This window comes from Lytechinus variegatus, chromosome 9, assembly GCF_018143015.1.
Source record: "Lytechinus variegatus isolate NC3 chromosome 9, Lvar_3.0, whole genome shotgun sequence".
Taxonomy (NCBI): domain Eukaryota; kingdom Metazoa; phylum Echinodermata; class Echinoidea; order Temnopleuroida; family Toxopneustidae; genus Lytechinus; species Lytechinus variegatus.
Genome location: NC_054748.1, coordinates 19,430,665 through 19,443,964, shown reverse-complemented (window position 1 = coordinate 19,443,964; position 13,300 = coordinate 19,430,665). Strand labels below are relative to the sequence as shown.

The 13,300-nt window shown below is 37.7% G+C and overlaps 1 protein-coding gene across 1 annotated transcript in view; it reads left to right on the top strand.

Moving 5' to 3' along the window:
• The window catches only part of LOC121421193 (SCY1-like protein 2), a 36,694-nt gene extending 28,744 nt beyond the window's left edge, over positions 1–7,950 (top strand). Inside the window, exons 13-16 of the mRNA XM_041615854.1 lie at positions 2,371–2,489; positions 4,940–5,040; positions 5,932–6,031; positions 6,794–7,950. Coding sequence (XP_041471788.1) covers positions 2,371–2,489; positions 4,940–5,040; positions 5,932–6,031; positions 6,794–7,780 — 1,307 coding nt within the window. The 3' untranslated portion in view covers positions 7,781–7,950. The remainder of the gene's footprint in view (positions 1–2,370; positions 2,490–4,939; positions 5,041–5,931; positions 6,032–6,793) is intronic.
• Positions 7,951–13,300: the final 5,350 nt, after the last annotated feature.

Genomic DNA, 13,300 nt, shown 5'->3' with positions numbered 1-13,300 from the left:
ATTCCATCAAGGGAGCCGGCTGTTCTTATGGGGATCTTAGGTAAGTTTGTTAGGATACTAGTGAGTCTTGGTTAGAGCACATGGATAAATAATAATAATAATAATAATGTAGTTCTTATATAGCGCATTTCAGACCTGAAAGGACTCTCAATGCACTTTACAAAAATAAGAATTATACAATATAAGGAATTACTTAGAATAACAATTGGCAACATCAACATTAATCAGTTACATACATGTATGGCATAAGTATTTGGAAAGGCTTAGTTGAATGCTTCATTAAAAAGAAATTTTTTAAGTTGTGATTTGAAAAGTCCAGGATTATTTTGTGATCGGAGAGTACTGGGGAGGGAATTCCAAAGGGTTGGGGCACTGTGGGAGAAGGACCTTTTGCCATGCGTCTTAGTTCTTAGTCTGGGTACTTGAAGGAGTAGTTGAGTTGATGATCTAAGTGTCCTAGAGGGGGTGTATGGAGAAACAAGTTCAGAAATATATTGAGGGGCAAAACCATGGACAGCATTAAATGTTATTAGAAGGACTTTGAAGCGAATTCGTGATTTGATAGGTAGCCAGTGAAGTTCTTTGAGGATTGGGGTGATGTGGTTGTGTTTCTTGGATCTGGAGACAAGTCTTGCGGCTGAATTTTGGATTCTTTGGAGCTTTGCTATATCTTTGTCCGGCGTTCCGTACAAAAGACTGTTACAGTTATCAAGAAGGGAAGATACAAAAACATGAATGAGGATCTCAGTCACATTCTTACTAAGGTATGACCGAATCATTCCAATACGTCTCAGAGCAAACGAGGCCTTGCGACAAACAATATTTACGTGTTGGCGCATGTTCACATTCTTATCAAAAATTACACCCAGATCACATACTGAAGGAGATGGCAGAACCTGGCCAATCATGGATGTCAAATGGTTCGTCCTAGATGATATCCTTATATCACCAAGATCGAGAGCCAGCCGTTCTGATGGAAATCTTAGGTAAGTTTGTTAGGATAGTAGTGAGTCTTGGTTAGAGCACATGGATAAATGGTTTGTCCTTGATGACTTCATACCACTCCTACAGATTCCATCAAGGGAGCCGGCTGTTCTTATGGGGATCTTAGGTAAGTTTGTTACGATACTGGTGAGTCTTGGTTAGAGGACATGGATAAATGGTTCGTCCTTGGTAATATCCTTATATCACCAAGAGAGCCAGCCGTTCTGATGGAAATCTTAGGTAAGTTTGTTAGGATACTAGTGAGTCTTGGTTAGAGGACATGGATAAATGGTTTGTCCTTGATGACATCATTCCACTCCTTCTACAGATTCCATCAAGACAGCCGGCTGTTCTGATGGAAATCTTAGGTAAGTTTGTTAGGATACTGGTGAGTCTTGGCTAGAGCACATGGACAAATGGTTTGTCCTTGATGACATCATACCACTCCTTCTACAGATACCTTCAAGGGAGCCGGCTGTTCTTATGGGGATCCTAGGTATGTTTGTTAGGATATTGGTGAGTCTTGGTTAAAGGACATGGATGAATGGTTTGTCCTTGACGATATCATTATATCACCAAGAGAGCCAGCCGTTCTGATGGAAATCTTAGGTAAATTTGTTAGGATACCAGTGAGTCTTTGTTGGAGCATATGGATAAATGGTTTGTCCTTGATGATATCCTTCTACAGATACCATCAAGAGTGCCAGCAGTTCTTATGGGAATCTTAGATCAATGGTTTGTCCTTGATGGTGTCATTCCTCTTCTATTTATTTCATGAAGTGATTGAGTTATGCATTGATGTATTAATGGAATAATATGATAAAGAAATAGAATTATGAAGCAATGCAGTTTTGCAGATGCAAATTAAGTTATGTGTTTACGAATATCACTGCTATACATTACTTAAGGCTACCGCACACCTTAACACCTGGAACAAATTGCATTTTGCTCATTTACTGAAAAAGTGAATGGAACATATCATTTTATTTGAGGTTAAAATTAGTTGAAAGAATACTAATATAACCATTTTAAAAGATTGCAAGCTTTTATTTTGGAGTAAAGACAAAAGCAAATTTGTTTCAAATCGTGGGCAATCGTACAACTGCTATGACATCATTAGGACTAGATATTAAATTCGCTTTTATTTTAAGAAGGATGATAGCATTGTCACAGATTTGAACATAAGTATTCGTACGATGATTTAGAACATTACACAGTAAGATATTCCAAGTCTCAATATTAGCATCAAATTCTACTACATTTTATTCTGAAATCGGGCCGCAGACCAATCGTAAGGTGTGCGGTCGCCTATGATTACCATGGTAATGTATCATTTAAATACCAAACTTGCCAAATGACCGAAGACATGCTTTCTTTTTGTTTCAGGTATCATCAAAGTGGCTATGACCCATAAGAAGCTGGGAATCAGCAAGGATGTCGCTGCCACTAAGTTACTTCCATTCCTCTTCCCGCTCTCCATTGATAATAACCTCAATCTAAATCAGGTAAGATATTCAACATCATCATCATCATTTGACCTGCCAATCCCAAACCAACAATAAGTCTCCTAAAATGAATTATGAGATTTTTTAATGAGATCATTATTGAGCTTTTAGCACATCCTTGCTTTGAAATGGTAATTGGACAAAATTGAGTAACATGTGTCAGTGAAGAAGATTGGTACCATTTCTTTTGATTGTGTATCACAGTTTAATGCATACATGTCAGTGATAAGGAGATTGGTACCATTTCTTTCATCTATCAGTTTAATGCATACATGTCAGTGATAAGGAGATCGGTACCATTTCTTTCATCTATATATCAGTTTAATGCATACATGTCAGTGATAAGGAGATTGGTACCATTTCTTTTGTTTGTGTATCACAGTTTAATGCATACATGTCAGATGTAAGGAGATTGGTACCATTTCTTTCATCTATCTATCACAGTTTAATGCATACATGTCAGTGATAAGGAGATTGGTACCATTTCTTTCATCTATATATCAGTTTAATGCATACATGTCGGTGATAAGGAGATTGGTACCATTTCTTTCATCTATATATCAGTTTAATGCATACATGTCAGTGATAAGGAGATTGGTACCATTTCTTTCATCTATATATCAGTTTAATGCATACATGTCAGTGATAAGGAGATTGGTACCATTTCTTTCATCTATCTATCACAGTTTAATGCATACATGTCAGTGATAAGGAGATTGGTACCATTCATTTAATCTATATATCAGTTTAATGCATACATGTCAGTGATAAGGAGATCGGTACCATTTCTTTCATCTATATATCAGTTTAATGCATACATGTCAGTGATAAGGAGATTGGTACCATTTCTTTCATCTATATATCAGTTTAATGCATACATGTCAGTGATAAGGAGATTGGTACCATTTCTTTCATCTATATATCAGTTTAATGCATACATGTCAGTGATAAGGAGATTGGTACCATTTATTGTCTCACCTGCGAAGCAAAGTGAGACTATAGGCGCCGCTTTTCCGACGGCGGCGGCGTCAACATCAAATCTTAACCTGAGGTTAAAGTTTTGAAATGACGTCATAACTTAGAAAGTATATGGACCTGGTTAATAAAACTTGGCCATAAGGTTAATCAAGTATTACTGAACATCCTATTAGAGTTTCATGTCACATGACCAAGGTCAAAGGTCATTTAGGGTCAATAAACTTAGACCATGTTGGAGGAATCAACATCGAAATCTTAACCTGAGGTTAAGTTTTTGAAATGTCATCATAACTTAGAAAATATATGGACCTAGTTCATGAAACTTGGACATAAGGTTAATCAAGTATCACTGAACATCCTACATGAGGTTCATGTCACATGACCAAGGTCAAAGGTCATTTAGGGTCAATGAACTTTGGCCAAATTGGGGATATCTGTTGATTTCCCCTCATAACTTTGAAAGTTTATGGATCTGATTCATGAAACTTGGACATAATAGTAATCAAGCATCACTGAAAATTTTGTGCAAGTTTGAGGTCTCATGATTAAGGTCAAAGGTCATTTAGGGTCAATGAACTTTGGCCGAATGGGGGGTATCTGTTGAATTACCATCATAACTTTGAAAGTTTATTGGTCTAGTTCATTAAACTTGGACATTAGAGTAATCAAGTATCACTGAACATCCTGTGCGCATTTCAGGTCACATGGCCAAGGTCAAAGGTCAATGAACTTTGGCCGAATTGGGTGTATCTGTTGAATTACCATCATAACTTTGAAAGTTTATGGATCTGATTCATGAAACTTGTACATAAGAGTAATCAAGTATCACTGAACATCCTGTTTGAGTTTCAGGTCACATGATCAAGGTCAAAGGTCATGTAAGGTCAATGAACTTTGGCCATGTTGGGGTTTTTTGTTGAATAACCATCATATCTCTAAGTTTATTGGTCTAGTTCATAAAAAGTGGACATAAGAGTAACCATGTATCACTGAACATCTTGTGCGAGTTAGAGTAGTATTCAAAGTCAGCACTGCTGCTATATTGAACCGCGTGATGCAGGTGAGACGGCCAGAGGCATTCCACTTGTTTAATCTATATATCAGTTTAATGCATACATGTCAGTGATAAGGAGATCGGTACCATTTCTTTCATCTATCTATCACAGTTTAATGCATACATGTCAGTGATAAGGAGATTAGTACCATTTCTTTCATCTATATATCACAGTTTAATGCATACATGTCAGTGATAAGGAGATTGGTACCATTTCTTTCATCTATATATCAGTTTAATGCATAAATGTCAGTGATAAGGAGATCGGTACCATTTCTTTCATCTATCTATCACAGTTTAATGCATACATGTCAGTGATAAGGAGATTGGTACCATTTCTTTCATCTATATATCAGTTTAATGCATAAATGTCAGTGATAAGGAGATTGGTACCATTTCTTTTGTTTGTGTATCACAGTTTAACGCATACATGTCAGTGATAAGAGACCTCATCAAATTGGTTGAGAAGGAACAAAGGGTCAAACTGGAACAACTCAATGCTTTACAAGAAGAACAAAAGTATGTTAAAATTCTTTTGACACATGACTCCTTTACCATGCCTTTGTTTTATAAATATTTCCATTCCTCCCCTCTCTCTTTCCATCTCATCTTTTAAAGTTAAAACCAACAAACGTAGAGGGCAGCAACACACAGCTTGTGTGTTGCTGCCCTCTATGTTCGTTGGTTAAAACATAAATGGCCCGAATTCACAAAGGTGGTTTTGAAAACCCACGGTTGAATCCATGGTTTATGCAGATTTCCTGTATAAATTTACGCTTAATTTAGCGTGTATCGAGCGCGTGTATTAAAAATGTCCAATGCTGATGCGCGCATTTGTCACAGTGCGCAAAATTGTCGCCTGTTACCATGGTAAGATACACTATTTTATGCATGATTCCACTGTTTGAAGAGTGGACTCATGAATAAAATAGCATGGATAACCAAGGCAACAGGCATCGACTTGGCGCATTGTGACAAAAGTGCGCATCAGCAGTGGAATTTTTTAATAAACGTGGTAAATAAGGGTAATTTCTACAGAAAATCTACATAAACCACGGAGCTTTTAGGCCCTTGGAATACACCTATTATTGAAGTCATATTCTCTGACAGAATTTAAATGTGATTTTATTGAGACTTCAATCTTTCTGCAATTCCCCAGATATTTAGTGATTCAGTGATTTGCAAGCCTTCTCTATCAATGTTTATTGAAAAAAAAATGGTAAATTAAATAAGGATCGACAACACTTAAATATTCTGTTTTAGAGTGTTTTAATTGATGGATATTTTTCAAAGGAAGTACAATGAAATTATTGGCCGATTAGCAGGTACATGAAGAAGCATTTATGGCAATTTTAGATTTAATGTAAAGACTTGTTGAAATGATACATTTCTCTAATTGTACACCCCTAGGACATCAGTGGAATTTGCCCAGAAGCTACAAACCAGTCAAGGAGATGGAGATGTTCCATTGTCATCGAGAGGGGAGAGCAATACTTCTGGAGGGACAGGAGTGAGTAGAAAAAAATATAATTAACTGTATTACAGTGTTATGATAAACACTTTTAAGTGACTAGATTTTTTTTCGCTTGCATGCCAGTTAAAATGTAAAAGGAAGATATAAGATATCATATTGCTTGGTTGGCTTCTGTTTTTAACAGGAAAATCGATAAGCATGATTTAAAGTCTGTTTAAAAGGTTATTGCTTTAGGAAAGAATTCTGATGTATTTCTTTGTGAAATATTTAATCTTACTTGACACCTGGATGACAACATGCAAATGAGACAGTCGATGTCTTCACTCACTATTTGTTTTGTGTTTTTATTGTTTGAATTATAGAATATTTCAACTTTTAAAGATTTGACAATAAGGATCAAATTGACACCACCAGAAAATATTTAAACAATGGTAATTCCACATGTTCAGGGAGGAATAAAGCTTGGTTTCACAGGACAACGAGGGAAAAATTTGAATATTTTATATTTCATGTAATGAAATACAAAAGAAATAGTGAGTGGATGATGTCACCAGTCCCCTCATTTGCATACCAACCACGATGTATGTATAACTCTTTAGTAAAATTAACTGGAACATTAAAAATGTCATAACTTTCTTAATTTATATCCAATTTTGATCAAATTTTGAGCGTTTTGCTAGTTTTATTTTTCTCTATTTATTCATGTCAACATTTTACTGGGGTGGACTTGACCTTTAAAAGCTAATCACATTTACAAGTATTCGTAATTTAATAAAATGTCAAACCTTAATTTCCTAGATTGACCAGATGTTTGGTTTGGACAGTCACACTAACGGAAAGAGCAGCCCTGTGATCGAGAAACAGTCCCTATCCAGCCAAGCGAACAGCTCCTCCAGCAAGAGACCGGAACCTGTTCCTGTACGTCCGTCCCAGGTCTCCCTGAGCCTGGAGGAGAAACAACGGCTTCAGAAGGAGCAGGAATTCCAACAGAGATTGAAGAATCAGAAGGCGATCCAGCCTGAAGATGCCGTGAAGCAACCGTCAAGGTCTACTGCCAAGGATCTGACGGGGTCACTGATGGATTCCAGGAGTAAGGGTCAAGGCCAGGCTGCGGGAGTGGAGAGTGTGGGTATGGGCACCAGGACAGGTGGAAGTGGCAATACTGGTCTTCTCTCAAGCGGGATTAGCAGCATGAACAGTTCACCTTACTCACCATCGGGTACTGTGTCTGCAGGGAGTGTCGTTGGGACAGGGGGAATGGGCCTTTCAAATTCTTCCTTTCTCTCGCAGCCGGTCGGTAACGTGCCACAGAAGGTTCCTCAAATGGGCCAACCGTCTCAAGCGAAAAAGAACATTGACATGTCAGCGTTCGATTCCCTCCTAGCGCCGTCCCAGTCGCAGAAGTCCAATAGGACGCTCAATCAAATGTCTTCGGCGAATTCCCCACACCCCGCTAACCCTCCAATGGGGCAGAACTCTTTCCAGAGATCTCAAGTTGGCATGGCCCAGGCGGCATTTGGTCAGGGGTCGCAGGGAGGCATGGGTCAGGGGTCATTCGGAAATATGAATCATCAAGGACAGGGTGCCTTCGGACAGCAAGGCATGATGGGAAATTACGGCCGAGGTTCTACGGGCACAGGTCAGAGGTCGTTGCCGAGGTCAAACGTGCAGCAACAAGGAACGGGAATGGCTGCAGGATTTGATCCGTTTGCCAGCACCGGTGCAACGAGTCAACAGAAGCAGAAGGCTGTTGGTGGGGACAACCTACTTGATTTCCTAGGATAGCTGCAGTACCGTAAGGGCACTAGTATTCAACCCGGCATAATTGAAAGATTTTGACATATTCCCCAAAATACTTAGAAATATGGAATCTATCTTGATTTCATACCTTTGTTATTTCCAGGGTAATCTGTTGTCGGTATTTTCTTCTTTCAATCTGTCGACTATACGCGGAGGATCGAATTATGCGGCGATGACCTTTTGCACTGAATGATACTAGTATTCAACCTAGTGAGGATAGATAGCAAATCTCAAAAGGGTTTAGATTGCTAAATTAGATCTAGATCTATGTAAGTCTCTGGCTTCGATTAATTCCTTGTTTGGTCTCATCTCAAATGGTCTAGTCCATATTCGGATGAGACAAGGGCAGATTGAGAAACAGGGCCATCTTTCATCGCTAGGTTGAATGCTAGTGCCGACAGGTTGAATACTAGTGCCAAAAACTGTCGCCGTATAATTCGATCACCCGCGCACACAGTCGACTGGTTGAAGAAATAAGTAACGGAAAAAGAATAACCAGCATTTGCTCTTTGAAATAAGATGGGTCTGAAATTCAGGTAAATTCTATATTTCTTTATATTTGAGGAATCTCTCAAAACAAGTTAAATACTAGTGCCCTAATGTTATTGTTATTTTTCTGATTATTATTACAGTATATTATTAGTCCATGCAATTTGCATATGCCATTTTCTTCTCATTTACATTACAGCTTCGGAAATAATGATTAGATTACATCTTATAGTCCGGCAGCCCAGGAGGTTTATTCAACCGAAAGCCGGACAAGCAAATGACCCCATAGCTGGATGGCATGGACCTTGAAGTTTACAAAAATGCATTGCTGCCGGGTTCTATGCGTGGTCTTCCGAAATGACGTAATATATGACGTCACTACAAAATGGCCCTATTTCACCATTTTTCAGACATTGTACACATATCATGAAGTCAAGGGAGAATATCTCAGCCAAATCATGCTTGTTCTGTATGAAACTTTCACAATGTATTGTTCGAGTAGTGCACAAGAGATATGCAAAATTTCACGAACAGAAATTATTGTTTACATATGCAAATTACGTAATGAAATTTGCATATCATTAGTTTTGGAGATTTCTCGCATAAAAAATTGTCAAAAATCGATTTAGAAATTTATTTTCTTTTGTAGTGTACTTTATTTGATATTTTTTCTCTCAAGCATAATATCATTGTCTTTATCTATATCTCTACTTTAAGAAAATATATAACAGTAATTGAAAAAGACATTACAGACTGTGATTTCAGCCCCCTTTCCAATATGGTGCGCACGTAGAAATCATGCGTTTTTGGCCTATTTTCACCATATGGCTGAGGTGTGCGAACGATATGCCTACTTTATTGATGTTTCCTGCATTTTGCATATTAAATCTTCCAAACAACATATTTTCTTCTTCATTATGTCTCTGGTGATCAATCAATGATTTCAGCAAAAATTGATTGCCCACTGGGCAGTCTATAGGCTACGTTTTCAGCCTAGTTTTCAACAACGAACCTATACAATGTAAGACTGCATCGTTGTAGTCGAGTCGGATAAGAGGTTCCTGTGTACCATCAAAATATTTTTCACTCAATTTTTCAATCAACGTTTTGGTATTTGTCTAAACTGTCTCGTTAATGAATCTTGATGTTCCCTTCCCAAAATCGTGTCCAACGGGGTTCAAAATTGATATCTTTGGCGGCCCTCTTGGACTTTTTAAAAATGAAAATCAATTATTTTCATATTTTATTGCACGGAGTCTGACAATGGGACAATCTTTTAATCAATACGCATTTCTCTATGATTGGGATAGTAGAAATCGATTTAATTTGTTTTCTGATGATATATTTTGAAATAAGATTTATCCCGAAATGGGCATGATTTTGGTCAAAAATTTGCATGTGCATTGATATCTATCTGTTCAATCATTAACATCAACAACTATTTCAAAATATCAGCATTCGACACGAAAGAGGATATATTATACCGATAATACTGTAACGCTTCATGACAATATGTATGTCTTTATTTGCCTAGTTAAAGGGCAAATACTATTATTACCCATTTATTGGAAAATATGCCACTTTGGACAGTTGGAGCCCACATTAAGGTAAAAAACGTTTCTGATATGGAATAAAGCCACTTTCATTCTTTTTAAACTACATGGAGATAAGAAGGGTAGAGTTTCCTCTATCTGCTACTAGCATACTGAAGCATACCCCTTCAGGGAGCGTCGAAATCACCCACCCTTTTTCATATTTGTGGGAAAATATGCTTTTTCAAGCCCCCATTGAGGCAAAAAGTGTTGCTGCTATGTAGTACGGCCACTTTCATTGTTTTTAAACTATTTGGAGACAAGAGTAGAGTTTTCTCTATCTGCTACAAAAAAGGTGTGCTGTTACAGCAAAGCCTACCCCCTCTGAGGACTGCTAAAGTTACCCGATAATTATACATATTTTGCCCATTAATGGGAAAATATGCTATTTTCGAGCCCCCATTTGGGCAAAAAGTGCTTCTGCTATTTAGTAAAACCACGTTTATTATTTTCAAACTATATGGAGACGAAAGAGTAGACTTTCTTCTATCTGCTACATATAAAGAGGTGTTAGCATATTGGAACATACCCCCTTAGGGGCTCTCCGAAATCACTTACCCTTTTTCCATATTTTACCTATTTATGGGAAAATATGCAATTTTCGAGCCCCCATTGAGGCAAAAGTGTTTCTGCTATGTAGTAAGGCCACCTTTATTTTTTTCAAACTATATGGAGACGAAAGAGTAGACTTTCTTCTATCTGCTACATATAAAGAGGTGTTGGCATATTGGAACATACCCCCTTAGGGGGTCTCCGAAATCACTTACCCTTTTTCCATATTTTACCTATTTATGGGAAAATATGCAATTTTCGAGCCCCCATTGAGGCAAAAGTGTTTCTGCTATGTAGTAAGGCCACCTTTATTTTTTTCAAACTATATGGAGACGAAAGAGTAGACTTTCTTCTATCTGCTACATATAAAGAAGTGCTGGTACAGTAAAGCCTACCACCTTTGGGAACTGCCAAAGTTACCCTCCCCTTTTACGTAATTTGCAAATTCATGGGAAAATGTGCTATTTTCGAGCCCCCATTGAGGCAAAGGTGTTTCTGCTATGTAGTAAAACTACTCTTATTGCTTTTAAACTATATGGAGACGAAAGAGTAGAGTTTCCTCTATCTGCTACATATAAAGAGGTGTTGGCATATTGGAACATACTCCCCTTGGGGGGTCGCCAAATTCAACTACCCATTTTCCATATTTACCTATTTATTGGAAAATATGCTATTTTCGAGCCCCCATTGAGGCAAAAGGTGTTTCTGCTATGTAGTAAAACTACTTTTATTGCTTTTAAACTATATGGAGACGAAAGAGTAGAGTTTCCTCTATCTGCTACATATAAAGAAGTGCTGGTACCATAAAGCCTACCTCCTTTAGGAACTGCCAAAGTTACCCGCCCCTTTTACGTAATTTGCAAAATCATTGGAAAATATGCTATTTTCGAGCCCCCATTGAGGCAAAAGGTGTTTCTGCTATGTAGTAAAACTACTCTTATTGCTTTTAAACTATATGGAGACGAAAGAGTAGAGTTTCCTCTATCTGCTACATATAAAGAGGTGTTGGCATATTGGAACATACCTCCCTTGGGGGGTCGCCAAATTCAACTACCCTATTTCATATTTTAACTATATATTTATGGGAAAATATGCTATTTTCGAGCCCCCATTGAAGCAAAAGGGGTTTCTGCTATGTAGTAAAACTACTCTTATTGCTTTTAAACTATATGGAGGCGAAAGAGTAGAGTTTCCTCTATCTGCTACATATAAGAGGTGTTGGCATATTAGAACATACCCCCTTAGGGGGTCACCAAAATCACCTACCCTATTTCATAATTTGACTATTTTGGGGGAGAATATGCTATTTTCGAGCCCCCATTGAGGCAAAAGGTGTTTCTGCTATATAGTAAAACTAATCTTATTGCTTTTAAACTATATGGAGACGAAAGAGTAGAGTTTCCTCTATCTGCTGCATATAAAGAGGTGTTGGCATATTGGAACATACCCCCCTTATGGGGTCGCCGAAATCACCTACCCTTTTTCCATACTTTACCTGTTTATGGGAAAATGTGCTATTTTCGAGCCCCCATTCAGGCAAAAAGCGTTTCTGCTATATGGTGAAGCCAGTTTCATTCTTTTGAAACTACATGGAATTAAAGGAGTAGACTTTCTTCAATCTGCTGCTAATAAGTGGTTGCACAGCAAAGTCTATCCCCTCCGGGGGTTCCGAAAGTCACACACCCCTTTTCCATATTTTTTCCAATATGGGGAAAATCTGCCAATCTTGGAGCCTCTGAAGAAGGTAGCAGTCGATGTACGGCACTTTTTTTTACATGTAGCTGATAGATAAAAATGCCTCTTCTTTTATTTCAAAGTGGTTTCCAAAATCAAAGCTAGCTTTACTATATAGCAGAAATGCCCTTTTGTCTGAATGGGGGCTCAAACATTGCATTTTTTTACAATAAAAAATGAAAATAGACATATGTAACTGATAAAGAAGATCCTACTTTGTCTCTTTATGTGGTTACAAAACAAAAACAAGGGCTTTGCCGCAAGGCAGAAACACTGTTTGCCTCAAAGTGACTAATTTTCCGAGAAACTGGCAAGATACGAAAAAAAGATTGGGCGACTTTGGCAGCCCCCTGAGGGTTAGGCTTTGCTATGCCCCAATTTGTTTATATGTAGCTGATAGAGAAAAGTGATTTAAAGGAAAAAATTACATACTCAAAACAAAATGTTACCACATTGGGGGCTCCGAAAAGCACGATATCATCATAGTCAAGCTATGGATAATGGTATGGTACTGTATGTAACATTTTACTGGTTCTTGTGGGACTATGCTTTAAGGTGCCCGAGAGTAATTGTATGCAAAATGAAAATGCAGAGCAATGCCTCGAACTTCTATCTTTTTCAAGAGATTTAATTATCATAAAAATTGCTTTGTGTAGAAAATGCCTTTTACCCTCATACACATTATACAAGTAATACATACCTTTCTATCGATCGCTAAGTACGTTATTTTCTGCATGTTAGGCACATCAACAAAGGCGATCGGATGCAAGATGAAACAGATAGATGTCAATGCACTTGAACATTTTGGTTCAAAATTTTTGATGAATTCTTTTTTTTAATATATTAACCGGACTATTCAGAAAACAATTTCAACCGATTTCTACTATCCAAATCCTAGTGAAATGCGTATTGATTTAAAATTTCCCATTGTCAGACTTTGTGCAATAAAATATGAAAATAATTGATTTTCATTAAAAATGTCCAAGAGGGCTGCCAAAGATACCAATTTTGAACTCCGTTGGGCACGATTTTGGGAAGGGAACATCAAGATTCATTAACTAGACACTTTAGGCAAATACCAAAACATCGAGTGAAAAATGTTTTGATGGTACATAGAAACCCCCTTATCCGACTCGAC